At 43.3% G+C, this 19,803-nt stretch overlaps 1 protein-coding gene and 2 long non-coding RNA genes across 4 annotated transcripts; 2 read left to right on the forward strand and 1 right to left on the reverse strand.

Moving 5' to 3' along the window:
- The first annotated feature begins 2,379 nt into the window (after positions 1-2,379).
- On the forward strand, positions 2,380-4,892 carry LOC121405324. 2 transcript variants are annotated; one of them, XR_005968535.1, is made up of 4 exons: positions 2,380-2,779; positions 2,850-2,972; positions 3,025-3,346; positions 4,840-4,892. It is a non-coding gene; the product is annotated as an uncharacterized LOC121405324 (long non-coding RNA). The 2 variants fall into 2 exon arrangements; XR_005968534.1 differs by lacking the exon at positions 4,840-4,892 and having other exon boundaries at positions 2,385-2,779; positions 3,025-3,656.
- On the reverse strand, positions 3,852-5,160 carry LOC111079116. The gene is made up of 2 exons (XR_005968532.1): positions 4,638-5,160; positions 3,852-4,579 (listed from the first exon to the last, which is right to left on the reverse strand). It is a non-coding gene; the product is annotated as an uncharacterized LOC111079116 (long non-coding RNA).
- A 3,289-nt stretch (positions 5,161-8,449) lies between these two features.
- Positions 8,450-9,388, forward strand: LOC111079121 (phospholipid phosphatase 6). Its single transcript, XM_022374137.2, has 2 exons — positions 8,450-8,680; positions 8,747-9,388. Exons 1-2 carry the CDS (start codon positions 8,672-8,674, stop codon positions 9,335-9,337), a joined length of 600 nt encoding a protein of 199 aa, XP_022229829.1. The 5' UTR covers positions 8,450-8,671; the 3' UTR covers positions 9,338-9,388.
- The last annotated feature ends 10,415 nt before the right edge of the window (positions 9,389-19,803 follow it).

Here is a 19,803-nt window from a genome sequence, read left to right on the forward strand (position 1 = left end):
GATAATGTCGATCCTTTACAGGCTCGGCATTCTCCACAAGCTGGATTTTATGCGTCTCTATCGACGTCTTGCCCAGGCCTTCACCTTATCCAAGACGATCTTCTGCTCCTCCGACAAGTCCCATTCCTCCTGCACAATTTCCGGTCCTTCTACATAGTGAGCGACTTGGTCAGCCATCACTTCTTCTACCAATCTATGTGATGCACCTACAGGACATTCTCCCATCACCTCAGGAGCCAATGCAAAAGCCCGCCAAAAGTCTACACCCAAGTAAATTTCCTGCTCCAAGAACGGACATAAGAAAAAGGTTAATCTCTTTATCTCTCCCTTATACTCCACAGGCAATTCCACTCGACCAACGATTGCGCGATCTTCTCCATTTGCCACCTTAACTATGGACGAATAGCGACGAGCCACTACACCCAGCTTCTCCAAGAACTCGTGGCCATTCTTGCCTAACATGCTGTGCGTAGCGCCTGAGTCCAACAACCCTCTAATGGATTCCCCCATTATCGAGATTCCAGCGAATACTCTTGGGTCGTTTTTGCTACAGCGCTGTACTGAAGCAATCACCTGTCTCCTCACCGATCGTCTCTGTTTAAACCGGGATCTTGCCTTGTTTACCCGAACTGACAGTGCTCGCATCCCATCCACCTTTAAGTCGGAAAATATTCTATTACGGACTTCTAAATAATTCCTTAACCACTCTTCATACGGTAAGTTCCTTAACCTAGCATGCAAACTATGTCTATCTATTACATTCTTCTTATGTTCTACTTCCAGTTCGCAGGCCCCACCTGTGAGCGTGATTCGCCTGCTTGAATCGCACTCTTCTTCGCGTTTCCCGCACAATTCAGACAGGTCGGACAATATGCATCGGGCTTTCCACAGCGGTAGCAGAAGATTCGCCTCTCTGTTGCCATACAGTCCCGAAAACCATGAACCGTTTTCCCGCAGTTCCAGCAAGTCAACATTACTGGACCCCGCCTTGTCACTTGCGCCTCCTCACAGACTTCTGCCTCCTCATCGCTTCTCGACAGATCCTGCGCGACCTCACTGACGTTCGCTCCTCGGCCAAAGTTGGTGGCTTTTGGTGATCCTCGCCACGAAGATCGGGACTTCCGCTTTGGCCGTTGCATTCGTTCCCGCAGTTCTCTCATTCGGTCAAACTAGGAAGCTGTGCCTCGGAAACGTGCAACTAAATCATCCCTCAACTCCTGCCAGTTACCACCACGATGATCCCGTACGTACTGCCAATACCATTCCCGAGCGTTTCCCGTAAGCAGATGATGTAACCCCTTCATCACCTCATCCCAGGGACATCGCATTTGCGCCTGCAGGAATTCGACTCGGAAAACGAAATCCTCTACGGTCACCTTATTGGCGTCGCCATCGAAAGTCACGTCCCACTTCTCGACTCGGCCCCACCGAGGCCACGATCGGTAATGGGACGACTGTGGATGCTGCTCCTCACGTGGGCTGCTGGTTGTTCTCCCACCGGATCTTCTATTCCCGCTACGACCCGTACCTTGCTGTCTCGTTATCGGGTTTAGCCAATTTTGAGCCCGATGATCACCCCGTCGATGCTGGTCTGCAGATGCCGTCGCCCCTACTCCTGAAGACGGCTCCGGACCATTCCCATCGTGCCCCGACCGTGACAAACGTGGTTTTGGTGGCGGTTTGGCCGCTTCAGTCGAACTCGACGGCTTCCTCTTCGGTATGGCTCCTCGCTGCCCTTGCTCGGTGTTGTCCTCTTCCCATTGCGGTACTGTCAGCTGTGGTGGCTGCTGTCTCATCGGCTGGAGTATCTCATTCAGTTCACGCATCATCCCCATGAACCCCATGCGTAACTCCTCCTGCAACACCCGACTTATAGAGTCAGCCTGCGCTGCTCTATTTGTCGCTCCCGCCTGAGCTATCGCTACATTCGCTGCTGATGCCAATTCAGAAGGAAAGAATGGTGTATTCGGCCACTCTTCTGCCCTGTTCTGGACTGGTGTTCTCGGCAAACCACCCACAGCTCCCAGATCACTACGATCTTGGTCGGCCATCGCCCCGGACACTTCTCCTAACGATCCCTGTCTTTCGTGTGCTCGAGATCGCGTCGGATATGGCCGGCTGCTTACTGCTTTTGGCATTCCCACCAAAGGACCACAAAGACCACGATTATAACAATCTAAACGAAACTAACTATATATAACTAAATAAATAAATACCCAAATAAATAACAAGCAAAATAAATAACCCCTCTGACAACAAATAATCATGTAAATAAATAAATAATTACTTAATAAATATGCCGCCAAATAGGCTAATATTCATTTCCCCAATAAATACTTGAATAAATAAATAAATAGAATATGTATCGATCGACACCTAACCAAAATTCAAAAAATATATTCTCGAACAAACATACAAAACAACAAAATAACTTTCAATTCTTTCCTTCACAGAATAGTTATTTTTAGAGGAGGACACTTGACTAGCCGGGACCAACAACCGCTCCAGTTTCTGCGCTCCACTTGACAGTCGTTCTACGGATACACTACATTCACAAAACACCCCTTTTGTGTGACTTGTCGCCTACACTAGTCATCACTTTGAGTGCACGAGTTTAACTTTCTTGTGTCTTGTCCCCGCCATCCATCCTACCGATTTGCCGTGACAGCAGATGCATCGCGGACTGTCTTTACGACACCCGGGCCACCGACTCCTCACAACATCTCGGCGGACAGACAACCAAACCAAAACACGAAAGCGACTATCTACAAACAAACAGGTGGGAAACTAACTTGAACATTTACCTACATGACTTACTCTATCTTATCCCATATCACATTCTATCACAGATTTATTCGATATCACAACCACCAGGCAATGTGTCCGTCGCAAACTACCAGTTCCTTCGTGGAACAGCAGTGACTTACGTTCACTAGCGACATCGAACTGTGGCGAAACGCAACATGGAACTCGTAAGTCGTCTCACTACAGCTTTTCTACCTAACTACATCTATCTCTCCCTAGCGTTGGCCACTCCGCGCCATTAAGGGTCAGCTTTGCGCTCCCCTTAAGCCTGCAGCAGCGAGTTCTGCCGGGACAGCTAAACTGCATTTCGCGAGCCGTCGTCTTCTCTACAAAAAATTTTATTTATATTTATTTCTCCCATGCATTCCCCTCTACACGTCCAGGAGTCATTTGTTAGAATGACACCTGGAGTTGCGTCAGTCCAAATGCATTGGAACAATAAATTATTGGGCGCCATTTGTTACATTCGGCTTGCGGCTCGTGGGGCAACGCCGGCTAGCTCTCGACCCCAGGGATGGGTAGTTCCCCTTGCCCGCCAAATGTAAGCAAAGTTTGAGATTTCGACTTCTCGGGACATCAATTCAGACATAAAAAAACTACAATAGACTGCAAGACAAACAAAAAGAACCAAACAAATAGACGGCTGTCAAGTGGGTGAAGTCTAGGTGTTTCCACTTCGCGCGCCCACCCTACCTATGGTCAAATACAACGTTCATTTTGGCCACCCTCTGCTGGAACGGCCGCGGCTGGTCTAATCCATGGCTTACGCCACGCGTCCTCCCTCTAAATTAATTTAGGCCTTCATCCTTTCAATATTCCTTAGTTTAATATATAATATAATACGACAAATACATCTCCTAACTATAATTTTTCTTCCTAGATAATAAACATTAATAATTTAAATAAATAACATAATAAAAAAAAAAATACCAACTCAGTTAACGACAGCACTCAAATAAATACCAACTGGATTAGGAGAATATACCTATGTGCGTAATGGGCGTTTTTTATGCAGAATTAAATTGGGAAATGATTTAAATTTCTTTGGGCCCTCCCGAGACTAACCTACCAAGAGCTCTTGTTAAGGGTCATAGGGGCAGATATAAACAAGGCCATCGACAACAAAAATTACCAAACAATATTTCACCAAAACGGTGGGCTTGTGGGACCCCGCGCCGCGCACAAGGGTTAATCCTACCATATGTTTTGTTTTGTGTCTATGTCGGCGCCAATGTTTGGCGTTTACAAAAGTGTTTTTTTACGTTAGGGTTTGCTTAAATTACTAATAAATAACAATTAACACATATAATAGGGACAACACGATGGACAATACGAATACTGTCGGGCACATATGTGTCCGTAACGGCTTGCGAGGAGTGTGAGGAACAATTCCCAAAAAAAATATATGTACTGTGGGCGATCGTCGATCTGCCAATATGTAGGTGCAAAATTGAGTGTAAACGTGAGTGCAAACGTGAGTGCAAATCCTTAGGTGATCGTAGAGGTGGCTCCGGCAGAGTCCAACGGCTCGGACTACGTGTACCACTGCGTCTGCGGCACGGTCCTTGGTCACTCTGCGCGGATCGTTCGTTTGACCTGGTTAGACATGCACCCCTCACAAATCTCGGCTTCATACACGGCTCAAAATAACAGGCACGGAACGGACTCACAATTTGGTTTCGACGGTCGGCTCATCTGGCACATCCTCTCCAGAAATTATCTCCCTCGGGCAAAATCACTGACTCGGCTGCGCTGGGCAATCTTCCGGGCCAGGCTAAGGGAAACACACCGCGGGTTAATTTCCGTTTAAATGTAAAATTTTCACCACTCACTTTTTGAAAATTCCACTAATCGGGTTTAACCCCACTCGGCCTAGATTCTAGCTCTGCTATTAATTAGTACCTCCGCTTCGGATGACCAGCAATTCTTATGCCCACGTTTTAGATTTGTTTCACTCCTATTTAATCCCTCTCACGCATGCCTGCCTTTACCAATACACCTAACTAATCCTATCGTCTTCCTTCTTTTCTTCAGTAACGGAATCTCGCTCTCACCGATACTGTCCTACACCATAGTCTCCTTGGAAAACCTTGGACTCAGCCCTTGACAATCTATCGCTGAGGTGGGACTGGAACAAACCAAATAAATGCCTTATGTCAGTGAATACAGTGAAACATCGATGATACAAAAAAAACATCGATGCATCGCACAAGTATAAAAACATCCATGACATCGATGTTAACATCGATGTTTTTGCAGCACTAGTCGTAGCTAAACTCATGTATCAATAAGAACCAAACCATTTTCTGTTAAACTTATAGAATAAGATTTGTATTTTGATCTTGTTGAAATTGTTTTTTTGCTTTGACTAATAAAGCTTTTTATTTTGTTATAAAATGAACCAAATCTTTTCAATTAAAATAATTTAATTTACAGAAAAAAAATTTCTTTCTATTTTTTAAAACATCGATGAAACATCGACAGAACACTCAGCTTGCGCCCCTTTCGATGTATGAACTGGCACATCTATATACTGTATGGTTAGTGCTTATACACTAGGGCTGCAAAAACATCGATGTTAACATCGATGTCATCGATGTTTTTATAATTGTGCGATCATCGCACATCATCGTGTATAATATACACGGTACTTAGTCAGTATACATATATGTAAGCTTATGATTTATGCAAATTGAAGAACAAAATATAAGTAACTAGCAGACCTGCGCGATTAGGTGCTTACTATATGCATTTTTAGGAATTCATCGAAATTAAACAATGATAATCAACAGCCACAAATATACCTACAAACAATTTTTTTTGTTCAAAAAAAAATATTTGATACAAAAAGGTATAAAAAAAGTCTATTATTAAAGGTTCTGTTCTACAGAATGACACAAAATGAAATTAAGTAGGCGTTCAAACACACATTTATGTACCAAATATTATCCTATTTATTTTATGCTTTGTGCCAACGCTATAAGTATAAACTTATTTTTATTGCGCTAGTCACTCGAAGAGTATATATAGTTCATTTTGGATTTTATCTACTTTAATACAAGAGTTATGTACTTAAATCGAATACTTATTCATAAACATTTTGTTTTGTGTTAAATTTATTATATTTTTTTACATTTATTTTTATGTTAATTATTAATGATGAGTTTTTTTTTGCTTATTTTTAATGGTTTCCTAAATTGTATTTAAAGTAATGAGGAAGACTACAAATTTATGGTATAGATTATACCGAAGAGGGTGCCTCTTTCTCTGTCTTCTGACTCCAATGCTGTTATGTTTCTAAAAATGATAGTGAGGTAGCGCGTGCAAGGGGTAGGTTAGCCATGGCAAATTAATTTGTTCATTCTTGCTAAAATAATAATTTCACCTGATCTAGATTGAGCAACCTTGTAAATATGTTCATTTTTACTGTTCTACGTTTTCGCTTTTTCCTTAACTATAAAATTGATGATATCACAGATTTTCGTTCTTTATGTTGGCGAAAGTGGGCGGGGAAAAATTTTTGGAATACACTTGTGACAGAGTGATATCCCACGAGACCGGAAAAAAAAGTTCTGTTATATACATATGTATAAATATAATAACAACTGCGGAATATAAGGAAAACAGTTTAGAATTAGACTTATGCCCTCTGCACACTGAGCCCATCCCGAAGGAACGATGGGTAATTTGAAAGATGTGAAGCACCGATTCACACTGACTCCATCCACCATCGACTACCATTTACCATTCATGAGAAACAGCTGATGCATACAATTGCGTGCGGTGAAAATTTGTTCACATTTATAATTTAAATATATATAAATAACATTGCAGTGGTTGTGAATGTGATTCAGCACCATAAAATATTCTTGCACAAGCTAATCTTGTTGCTGAACATGTATGATGATGAAAATGAGGCTAGCATTGACGAGGAGAATTTATCAGAATAGATTTCTGTTTTGAAAATACTGAAGAGTGGTCATTTCAGACTGCTTCTACTAAATCCAATCAATGTTTTAAATAAAAATACATTTTCTATATTTTCTGAGAAGCGGTTTGGGACATTTTAGGAGAAAGATGTACCCGAAATCAGCGAGGCGTTTTCTAAGGAGAGTTATCTATAGCCATAGCATTGTATAGTTTGGGCTCTTTTTCTGAGTACAGTATAATCGGAAGGCATTCAGCCAAAAGCGAGTGCAATATCCTGCATGACTTTTGCAGAGAATTCATAAACAAATTCCCACAAATCGAGTTGTATGCCAGTTGTTGTTTTTTACCATCTTCCTGTCTCTCATTGTTTACATTTTCGTAGTGAATTCCGATTTTTTCTTAGTGAATGTCAAATATTTATGGTTGCATTTGACAATTATCGAAAAAATACCGCAGAAACGTGCGAATTATAGCCTTTTCACACTGGGGACCATCCACCATCCATTTCTGGGATGGCCCGTAAAGTTTTGCCGTTCCGAAAATTTCCCAGTTATTCCACCATCCATCTGGGATGTTCCTAATTCTCATGTTTCAGTGCGGTATTTTTTCGATAATTGTCAAATGCAACCATATTTCACAACAAAAAATCGGAGATCACTACGAAAATGTAAACAATGACAGACAGGAAAATATAAAAATAAAACAAAATAACCCCATCAGATCTCACAAAGCACGCAAAAAATAAAAAAATATCAAATATCAGCTGCAGGTGGTTTTATTTCGATGTGACATCCATCTAACATAAAAATTAAGTGATGAAATTAATTTACATATATGTATATACATATATTATGGATGATTTTATTGCATTATTACCAATTGCACCAGGCACTGAGGAAACCCAATTTCTTCAAATGCTTGGACACACTCGTCAATTTTCTCTGAGAATTCGTTGATGAATGCTCTGCAAAACTCATGCAGGATATTGCAGACGCTGTTGGCTGACACTCCGAAAAACACTCTTTTCAGAAGAAGATCCCAAAGTATATAAAGATATGGCGATACGCTTCTCCAGAGGAATTGCAGCTCGGCAGTTTGTGTCCTTCTTCCGTAGCACTTCCAAGCGAGTAACCAACAGAGAAAAGCAGGATCTCTCCATCCTAAAACTTTCCTTAAAAAACGCCTCGTTGTTTTCGGGTACATCCCTCTCCCAAAATGTACCGAACCGCTTCTGAAAAACATAACATATATATTTGTACTTTAAACATTGGTTGAATTTATTAGAAGCACTCACAAATGACCACAACCTTCCGGGCTTCAGTGTTTTCAAAGCAGATATCCATTCTATTATCTCCTCCTCGTCAAAGTTATCCTCATCATCATCGTCCATGTCCAACAACATGATTAGCTTGTGCAAGAATATGTTTTGCTGCTGAATCACATTCACGACCATTGAAATGTTATTTATTTTCATTTTAATTAAAGTAAATAAATTTTCACCTCACGCAATTGTGAGCAACAGCTGTTTCTCATGGATGGTGGATGGTGTCAATGTGAATCGGTGTTTCACATCTTTCAAAAATTCCCACCGTTCCCCCAGGATGGACTCAGTGTGCAGAGAGTATTAGGAACATCCCAGATGGATGGTGGAATAACTGGGAAATTTTCGGAACGGCAAAACCTTACGGACCATCCCAGAAATTTATGGTGGATGGTCGCCAGTGTGAAAGGCTATCTTGTCATACTACTATTAGTAATTATACCCAATCCTCTTTTCCTTTTCTTTAATTTATTTAGTTTGTGGGAAAAACATCAATTTGAGTCGAGTCCCCTAAATATGATTTTTTGTCAGCTCACATAGTTGGGTCACACTGCTTGTTATCTCTAACATAAAATTGGCATTTAACCATTTATAAACATATGTCCAATTTATAGAATGAAGACGGTTTGTGTGAATTATAATTTATTGTACGTTGTGAATGATATTGACAATACTTTTTTCAAATTTCAGTCATCAGCAATACTGAAATACTTGCTGGAGAAAGATGTGCAATGGTCGACTTATTGCGTATCAATTCTATATAATTATACGTTCTTTAAGTCTTTAAAGATAAACTGTAAATTTCTAGAAATATCCTGTGATGGTATTGCCTGGTTATTTTCTTGGATGGCTTTCATATGGATAATCAATTCAAAAGCATTGCTTCAAATGCAAGTAAATATGCTTATGGGACTTATTCTTGATATTGTCGTCGTAGCCGTGTTAAAGTCATTTGTGCGCCGAAGAAGACCGGTATCAATCAAAGATACGTGGGTAATAGGACCCGATAAATTTAGTTTTCCATCAGGCCACTCATCTAGAGCATTTTATGTACTTATATTTTTTACAAAATTGTATTCTCTGCCCTTTTTTTTGTTAATACCCCTTACGACATGGGCTGTTTGCGTCGCTCTATCACGACTGATTCTACAGCGGCACTACATATTGGACATTTTCGCTGGAGTTGTCATTGGAGTTCTTGAAGCAAGATTTCTCGAATTTATTTGGGTCAGTGAAACATTTGCTGAAAACATTATTGGTTTTATGTCTGCTTCGGAATGAATAAAAATAACGTATCTTGGGGAATATATTTAATAAAAACTTTATATTCTATATTCTATTATATGTACATACAGCTGACCCGGCGAGCTTTGTTTCTCCCCAATTTAACACCGTCAGATAAACTTCTGAGTGATAATAAAACACAGATAGTTTAAATTTCAATATGATTATTTAAGTGGAATCGAAATCAGCCCACCCGCAAAATTGTACGCTTGCTTAACCATTTCACTATGGGCAAAAAGTCCGTTTTTTTGTGACGCCATACCTTGATACCGAGTTAATAATTTATTCATCCCAAAACTCTTCCTCCAGAATAAGTTATTTTGTCTTGTTCTGGTCTGCATTTTAATTTCATCTTTGTAATTTCTGAATACGGCGGATAAATATCGCATCCATGAAGCTTATTTATGGCTTTTATATTAATGTATTGTTGTTTTGTTAGATTATTTTCTATTAAAAATGCTAAAGCCTTTTCAGGACTTATTTTGGTGATCTCATTATGGTTCGCTATGCCAGCTATTTTTTCGCTATTCAATGCTTTTTGCAGTAAAGGAGAAGTGCTATCCTTTTTCAATTTTTTTGCCGATACAGAAGCAGCATGCAACAACAGTGGCATTGAATTTTCGGTTTCATTGACCAGTTCAGATGCTAATTTTCGCTTTAACCTTGGTCCTGCCTCAGAATAGGTCAAACGTTTGCGACCAGGCTTTTCGCGTGGAGTATCATCCTTATGAAATTCAATTTTGAACGAGGATGCAAGCCATTTCGCATGCTTTTCTTTAAAGCGGTCGAGCATTCTGTTGCATTTTGGCAAATAAGTGTTTATAAATCCGAAAAACTGCATAAGTTTATCTCTTATTAAGATTTGCTGAACATCACTTAATTTAGTTTCATCAATATTTTGCAAAACAAACTGCTTCACAGCATCTTGTTGGCGGTTGTTGTCGCTCCAAACATCAAGCAAGTAAATGCATCTGAGTATTGCCGTAAATCGGGCAAAAACGGGCAAAAATGTTATCCACTATTTGATTGTTAACAGTTTAATTAGTAACATTCAGCATTAGAATTACCTCAAGTGTCCTCCATGCACAAGTTACACTCCACAGAAACACAAATACATTTGTTAGTAGGGACATAAAAACACACCAACAACACATTAAACACTTGGACAATATATTACATGTACTAAACTGTTAGTGCTAATAGTTTATTTTACATACTTTGACGATTAAATTCCATGTTTAAACTTTTTTGTTTTGTTTACAATTTCATAAGAAAATTCACACCAAAAATCACAAGCTTTTGCGCCAATTTTGTTTTTTTGAGTGGCCATATAATAGTCTTTCAATTTTGACAAATAACAAAATACCAACGAAGTCCAAAAAATATTAAAAATATGTTTTAGTATTCTTAAAGTATTCTAATTCAGAAAATACGGTCAATTTGATAATACGGAACAAAAAAAAAAAATGTAAAAATGCCAAAATATGGGACTTTTTGCCTATAGTGCATTTGTTATTATTGTGGTTAGCAATGATGTTTGGGAATACTATGCTAATAAGCTCGTCTTTTGACGAGACGAAATTACAAAAATTTGAAAGAAATGAAATCAATCTGCTCGATTTGTCGACAGGAACACGGCCACGGTCAGCAAGTGCTTGCAGAAATCTTCAGCAGATGTGTCGTTCAACAATGCAACTCTCATGTTTGCTACCAGTTGATGTTTCTTTACATAGAACCACAGATTTGAAGATTTGAGGAAAGCTTTTATTTCATAGGCAGCAGTCGATCTTGGAATGACTGGCAGTGTTTGACGAAAACCGCCAGATAGTAAAATCATTGCGCCACCAAAAATTTTCGAGTCTATGCGCAGATCTTTTAAAGCTTCCAATGCGCGTTTGTGCGCGTTTTTGCGCCTTTGTGCACTTTTCCCAGATGATGACTTTTGACGCTACTAAAACTTTTGCCGTTGCAGAGTACTTTGCAATGTTACAATGTTGTCGATTGTTCAGTAGTTTGAAGATTTAATGGCAATTTGAACTCTGAATGAGCCGTACGGCATCCTTCTAACAACGTACCCGCTGTTTCGCCATGTCATCGTCTTAGTCAATGTTTTATGTTACGATTATTTTTGAATTCTTTGAAGTCTAGTGTAAGTAGGTTACGGCAAAGCGAGGGCGCAATAAAAGCTTGCTCTTTCGCTCAAGGCGAATTCGCCCCGCTTTGCCACCGTAGGTTAGCTAGGCATAGAACGAATTGTAATGAATTTAGAATATAATCGTTAAAATTGAATTCGATCGAGCGCACCGATAACTTCTCTCGTCCCGCATTTTTAATTAAACTTTACGCCACCCAAGTATTTCGGTCTTTCGCATTTAGAAAAACTATCCTATTTTCATGGCGCCCCCGGGTGGACGTAAACAATAAATTAAAAAGGCAACAAATAAAAGTGACAGTGACAGTTTGCATAAAGAGTGTAAAAAAAATACATACATTTTGGATTAATATTTTCCTGGGTTGGATCTGCCATTTTAACTAGGGTTATACGTCAATAGAGAATTACTCCGCTTGGCTCGTGGTGTGGGCAAACTCTCTAACGCAACTACTTTTTTGGTATTGTAAAACAGAGCTCCGAGACAATTATTACTCGTTACGCAATTTCCCTTTGTCTCTATATCTGCATACCTTACACTCACCACCGCAGAGGAACACTCGCCGCGTGCGTCCCTTTCTCTAGCTCCCTTTATCCTCTCCGATCGAGTTTTTCAGAATACACTCGCTAATGAACACCTGACCGACATAGAAACAACTGCAACTCTGCCAAGGAGATAAAACTTACGAAAAAGAGCGAAATACAAAGGAAACAGTGATACAGTAATACACTGAGAACAATCAAAAAGGGGATTCGTATGCACCCGACAGACCAAAATACACTGGCAATATTATTATGATCCGACGCGGCCATTCTGACAATAACACGTCCTCGTGTAGTCGTCTCCCAGTGTCCAATAAATAACATTGACATAAAGTAATACAGTTTGGGCTTTTATTAAACGAAGGGTATTTTTCTATGAGAATATGTTTACATTTAGATTTGAAATCAGTTTTTGCTTAACATTCTTCCTGTTATTTTTCACTAAAGAAAATTACAAAATTCATTTTAATATAGTCACACCGACTTTTTCAATATTCGTTTCGTATAAGTTACGATTCCAGAGAAATATAAAATAACTCAAACTCGATAGCTTTCAAATACCACCTTTGAATCGTCAGCTGTATACCCAATCAGTATGCAATCCTCATAGCTGACCCAGCTGATTCGTTTACTTATTCAGTCTCACCTGGACTCTTCATCCCTACTGGACGGAATACGTTAAGTCTCACCTGGACTCTTCATCCCTACTGGACGGAATACGTTAAGTCTCACCTGGACTCTTCATCCCTACTGGACGGAATACGATAGGTCTCACCTGGACTCTTCATCCTTACTGGATGGAATACGATAAGTCTCACCTGGACTCTTCATACTTACTGGACGGAATACTCATCACCCTTTTTAAGCGACTCACACTTAGTCCCAACTGGACAAATTTATCTCTACTCCAGTGATATCTAATTCATTCGGTATGCGACCCTCTGGCATTTTTCGTGCATCATGGCAATACATGTACGTTCGATTGTTATGCAAAGATTTCAACACATACCGATCCCCATCAAGAGTCTCTAATATAATAAATGGACCTCTAAACTTTGCATCTACCTTTGTCTGATGCCTTTCTTCGCTTTTGAGTAAAACATAGTCACCCACCTTGTGTTTAACTACAGCAGCTTTACTCTTGTCAAACCTAGACTTGTTATAAACAGCTTAATCTTGCATATTTTTTATGATACCTCGTCTCTCAAAACCTGTAAGTCAATCTATTCCTCTGTATCACATGGAGAAATTAAACCCATTGGACGAGGCTATTTGCCGATCAGAAGCTCTAAGGGACTAGTTGCACGGTTGACTGTGCAGTTGAGGGCAAACTGTGTTTCTCCCAGGGCATCCTGCCAAGACCGTTGGCTTGATTCAACAGCAGACAACAGCAACAACAGATTTTTCAGAATGCTCATCACACGCTCAACCTGAGTGTTAGCACGGCTAGCTCCCGTAGCAATTAGATGAAGCTTAATATTTTGTGAAGAACAGAACTTAGCAAACTTTGCACTAGTGAAAAATATACCCTGATCGGCAATGATTCGGGTCGGAACCCCAAACAAAGAATTGGATGATTTCATAGCCGTCACACAGCTCTCGGTATTCAGTTTGAGAGTATGAAACAAGTAAACGGAGTTTGTGAAAGCGTACAAAGACATATTCTTTAAGGTCACTTTTACCGCTTAATTTGTATGCCAAGGTATATTCACTTTTGGAATGGGATTAAGCTCTGCCTGAACTTTTCCCGACAAATTTTCGCACGTACTTGTTCATCTTTTCAAACCAATAATATTGATAAACTTTATCAAGCGTTTTCTTCTAACCTAAGTGCATAATTGATTCATGCACTTGATTTATTACTGACCATCTAAATGCACGTGGTATGACCGGCAAACAGCGCGTTCTATTATTTCTTTGAATTTTGCGAAGCAACACATTCTTTCTTAATTTGTATGTCTGTGTCAAATCTTCAGCAAGCTCACTGTCATTAAGTTTGTCAACTTACCTTTACTTCCTTTACCTTTACTTAAGTACCCTGATACCCTATGAGTGCGGTGTAGCTAATGGAATTTAATGTAACGATACATGGTTATCGATGTACTGCAATGTTGTTGGTGTGGTCTTTCGTATCCGCAGGGGTGGAGTGTGCGTTGGCCAACCTTGAGTTTTTCCCCAAAGGGACGTTGGGTAAGCACGCCTCCAGTGCCGTCGTTATCCATCAGTTTTGGCCGTAGTCGTCTCGGGATCTTTTTCTAGGTAACTCGTTGTCTTGGTTACTGCTGGGGTCGTCTCGGGGTCTTCTGCTAGGTTTCTCGTTATCCTGGTTACTGCTGGGGTCGTCTCGGAGTCTTCTGTGATGGTCATAGTCCTGGTTTTCCTGGGCGTCTGCATTGTTGGTCATCGGTATGGTTATGCTTCGTGGTCATCGGTGTTATCCAGCCTGCTGGTCGTCGGCTGCTGGTAATTGTCGTCTGTGTCGGTCTCGAATCTTACGTGTTTCTCGGGTCGCTGCTAGGCCTCGTGTATTCGGAATGGGTTTCTCTGCATGGCGCTGCTGTCGGGGCTGGGGAGGATTGATGCCCATCTGGATTGGTATCCGACTTGGGTCATCGCCTCATCGAAATTCCGGTAGTCCCTTGAAGGACCAGCCTCGCACCTTTCGTTCGGTGAATCGTCCCTCGCAAGCTTCCTCCATTTTACCATCATTGATCCCGGAAGGGCGGCCAGGTACTCCTCGTTTGGTACGTCGTTCCTCGCTGGGTCAAGATGCGTGGTACGTTGGCTTCTGTCGAGTGTCGATGTTCGTAAGCTGATCCAGGCTCGGTGTGGTTCCTTTGCTTTGAATCCCGCTGTACTGTCCGTGTCTGAATTCCAGGCGTAAGGAGATTCCTCCACAGTTCATGGTCGAGTTGATTCCACATAGAAAATCCATTCCAAGGAGAACGTCATCGAGTACATCCCTCATCACTAGTACTGGCATTTTTACTTGTTGCGTTCTTAATCGTATGTCTGCCATCAGTCAATTCCCGGAGGGAACCATCCGACAATCTGATCGTTGTTCGTACCATGGTAATACTCTGTCCATTGTCCAGTTCTAATGCCTTTCGCTCGCTCACGAACTCCATGTAGCGTCTGAGTCTAGTGTTGCTAGCAGATTCTCTCCTTTCATGGTCACTAGCGCCCGAATCCTTCCTTTCTCCAGCCGAAGGGTGTCTTTTACTGTCTCGGGGCTGGCGTGGCGTCCTTCGTATGGTCCCCGGCCGAACGAAGCGCCTGTCCGTTTCCCGACGAATTCTTACGACAGCACGTAATTGTCCGTAGTCCACGGCGTCTGCAGTCCTAGCAGTATAGGACTTGTGGTTGGTTGCACTCCCTTGAGAAGTGACCGGATCCGACACAGTTCCTACAGGCATGCCGTACGTCGATTGAGTGTCCGTGTCCTCAATGATGGTTCCATGTCTAGTATCTGGCTTAGGTGAATCTACAGACCAATCCCTTGGAGATGGCTGGTCCTGTCGGAGATCCGGTGTCCTTGTGGTTGTGTGACTTCGGTGTCCTCGTTGGTTAGCCGTTGATCCTAGAGTGTCCTGTGCGTGGGTGCCTGGTGCCTGGCTTGCGTTTCCTGGAAGTTCCAATGTTCCTTTGCTCCGTATTACTTCGAAGTTCACGACTAACTGGGTCAGTTCCGACAACGTGTTGAAGTCCTTGCGCCTTGTAAATGCTAGTATTCCGGAAGCATGTTGTCGTATATACGTTCCAGCTCTTGGGCCTCGGTGTAGCCGGCACGTTGCATCATCAGTCGAATGTCCACAAGGTACATCTTGAATGCCTCCTTTGGTCGTTGGAAATAGGTTCTTAGGTTTCTTCAGGAAACTTAGTGGATCGCCCGAGCCGTTGAACACGATCCCCCATCGAACCATTTTCTCGGCTAGTGCGGCATTGAAATGTTCCTCCCTTCGGGTGGGTACCTTCGCTGATATTACCGGGTTCTTCTGGAGCAGTCTCTCAGGCGGCGCAGTGGATACCGAAGCACCTGGGCTACATACGGGTGACATAGCGTACATGGTTGTTGGGTCGATTTGCAAACTAAGGAGCGCGTGCGTAGGAGGACGGGGAGATAGGAGCTTGACATCGGGGGTCACGGAAACTCCGTACTGGGATTCTAGTTCCGCAAACCGAGCGCGTACCATGTCAGTGAGATCATCTTTGTGGGCGAATGTTGCCAGCTTACGTCGCAATTCTTTGACCGTTCCAGCACTGTCCAACCCGAACTCAGCAGTACTAAGTTCCAACTCGTTTTTGCGACTCACCGAAATCAACTTGACTCCCATGTTGAGCTAAACTGGATCACCGATGCTTCACGTGGTTTATAATGCAATGTCTGTCGCGGGACACGAGGAGTGAATACGTGGGTACCGATATCGGGGCGAGTGGGACTACGAAGAGCCACGATCAAAATCTTGGGACGGCGTTGACACGGGGTTTTGCAAACAGAACGGGACGGTGCTCAATAGTTGCTACGATAGTTGATTTCTGCCCCGAATCCGTAGGTACTCTGAGCGCTTAACTTTGGAAAACACGTCAGGAGTTGCACGCGGTCAAACACTTGTACTGATCGTAGTTTCTGTATTCACTTTTGTTACCGTTGTTATCAACGCGTTTGGTATATTCGTTGTATTTCGACCGATGAACTATGTTTATATACGTTGTGCTCTGACCGATGACTGGGAAGAACTGTGTCTATATACGTTGTGCTCTGACCGATGACTGGGAAGAACTGTGTCTATATACGTTGTGCTCTGACCGATGACTGGGAAGAACTGTGTCTATATACGTTGTGCTCTGACCGATGACTGGGTAGAACTGTGTGTTTAGAGTGCTCTAAAACATGAAGGGTAATAATAACCAATTTAACGACCGCACTTGTACACCAATGTAAATTGATATTTAGACACAAACTCATAAATTGTCTAGTTCTAAGTGCACAGCCTCCGATGATCCTATTGAGCTTTGTGGTGGCTCAGAGGGGGCCTAGCTGAGGGCACCGGACGGGTCGCAGGTTGCGGATAGCGAACGGCCTACCCTAGTGGGTAGGTCAGCTGCGAATAAGCGGGCATCCCAAAGAGTAGCAACTAAGTTGGCTCTGAGGGAGAGTACCGAAATAAGCAAAAACAAAAACGAGAGAGGCACTCCCCAAATGCCTGCAGGGAGAAATCCCAAGCGGGAGAAGGCAGCGGCCCAAAGTCCTGGCCCGATCCGCTCAGACGCAGGAAAGACCTGCACGGTGAAGGACGCGGGTATGAATCCGGGTGGGTCCCATCCCAAACCTGGGATGGGTGGAAAGCCAACACCCAAAACTGATACCATGGTAGGGCAGCTAAGCAATATTGCGGCTGCTCAACCTTCCGGTGAAGCGACGGGTGATGGCTTACCATCAACCAGTGCCCAAACCAGGAAATATAGCTATGCCGAAAAGACGAGTGCTGGGCACATACTCCGTCGGCAGAACGCCGACCAGGAAGTCAGTCCAACAGCAGACTGGCTGAAAAAAGTGGAATGGGCCTCGGTGGTGTTGCCTAACTTCAGTGTGGAGCCACAGAAGGTGGCCGCACAACCGAAGAGGCAGCGCTCTCAAGAGACGCCCGGACCTGCCGCGAAGCGCTCCAGGGTGAGCGTATCCTTCGCGCAGAATGCCAAGGAGAGGACGCTGATAGGCGTTCTCGACAAAGGCAGCGCGGAGGGGAAAATACCCAGAAGCCAATGGAAGTGGGTGGAAGCGGCACTGGCCGACCGCTGCTTCGAGCTTCTCGAGAAGGATCCCGGGCCACCCCCAGTCTGCAAAGACATGGGATGGTTCCAGAAGAGCATTAAAGTGGTGGCATTAAAGATGAGCGCTCCGTGAAGCTATACAAAGCTGCGGTGGCGCAAATCGGAGAGGTCTACGCTGGGGCGAAGCTCGTCGCTGTGGACTGGAGCGAGGTGCCCAGTAGACCAAGGGCCCGTATATGGGTGCCGGCGACCTTTAAGAGCCCGAGCGGATCCACTCGATCTTGCAGAGATGCAACCCTACACTGCCAACCTCAGATTGGAAGGTGGTCAAAGTGGAGGCATCAAAGGGCCCCACAAATCAGGCAGTGGTAGTCCTAAATAAGGAATCGCTAGCCCCGATCGAAGCAGCCAAGGGAGAGCTCAACTTCGGGTTCAGCTCGGTGACCATGAAGGTCTACAAGTCGGATGCAGCGGCCGAGGCGCGCCCTGTCAACAACCCAGTTGAGCGGGACGTTGCCTCGGAGATCGAGGCACCCGACGTAGACCCGGAGCCGGCCTTGGAGAGCTACTCCTCGGAGACGGAGCTGATGCTCGAATTTGAGGCGTTGTGTCGTGACGAGATTCTCGACGACTCTGACGCCGACATAACAGTGGTGGAGAGTAACTCTAATGAATTCTCTGAGGCTTCTGCAGATAAATCTCCACCACTGTAAAGCAGCATCCGCTGCCCTAATACTCCGCTTAGCCGCAAGCGGAGGGGACATAGTCCTAATCCAAGAGCCCTGGGTGGTAGGAGGAAGGGTCTGTGGATTAGCGACGAAGGACTACAAGCTGATTGTAGCCCAAACTGAAGGTAAAATTAGAACCTGCATACTAGCAAGAAAGCACCTAAATATCTTTCTGCTCCACAATTTTAGCAGTGGCGACAACACGGCGGCTAGCCTAGAGCTACAAGGGACACGCCTGAACCTGGTGTCGTCCTACATGGCTCACGAGGAAAGCGATCCTCCCAGTGACCTTGTTCGCAAGATAGCCAGCGACAGCGAGAGGTCGGATACAAGCCTATTAATAGGCTGCGATGCCAACGCTCACCACACCCAATGGGGTAGCTCGGATACAAATGTAAGGGGTGAGTCACTTTCAGCTTCATCCTAAACTCCAACCTAATTATTGGTAATCGGGGTAATGACCCCACTTTTATCATAAAAAACCGTCAAGAGGTTATTGACCTCACTCTATTGTCTCACAAACTGTCAGACATAATGAAAAGTTGGAGAGTCCTAGAGGACCACTCCTTCTCCGACCACAGGTACATCGAGACAATCCTATCGCTCGAAAGCACCATACCCACTAACTATACTAATCCCAGGAAAGCCAACTGGGATACATATAGTGCAAAAATGGAGGAATTACTCCCCCCCCTAGCCACAAAATGCCCGGACACACAAGACGATCTTAATCGTCTTGCCCCTCAACCAAATCAAGAGTGAAAAAGAAACCCCCCTGGTGGTCGAAACATATAGATACCCTCCGGAAAGACTGCAGGACTCTCTTTAACAGAGCCAAAAGCAGCAGCGAGGAAACGCACTGGGAAAATTACAAAAGTAAGCTAACCCTATACAAAAAAAAAACAAGGAGATCAAAAAGGGCCTCTTGGCAAAAATTTTGCTCCGAAATGTAAGACACGTCAGAAGCCGCAAGGCTACGCAAGATCCTGTCAAAAACATCCCCCTCGGTGGGATATCTCAAGAGAACGGATGGTACGTGGACAAACTCTAGTGAGGACTCCCTACATATTCTACTCGATACTCATTTTCCTGGGTGTACGACCATCGAGCCGGCAGACACCCCAAGTGAAGGCCCGGAAACCTCGATGGTGCACATCCTCACAAAACGGAATATTAGCTGGGCAGTAAACAGCTTTAAATCCTTCAAATCGCCTGGCCTGGACCAAGTCATTCCGGCTAAGTTACAAAAAGCTAGGGACATGGCCATCAAC

The sequence above is a fragment of the Drosophila obscura genome, unplaced genomic scaffold, assembly GCF_018151105.1.
Source record: "Drosophila obscura isolate BZ-5 IFL unplaced genomic scaffold, ASM1815110v1 contig_9, whole genome shotgun sequence".
In the NCBI taxonomy this organism is placed as follows: Eukaryota; Metazoa; Arthropoda; class Insecta; order Diptera; family Drosophilidae; genus Drosophila; species Drosophila obscura.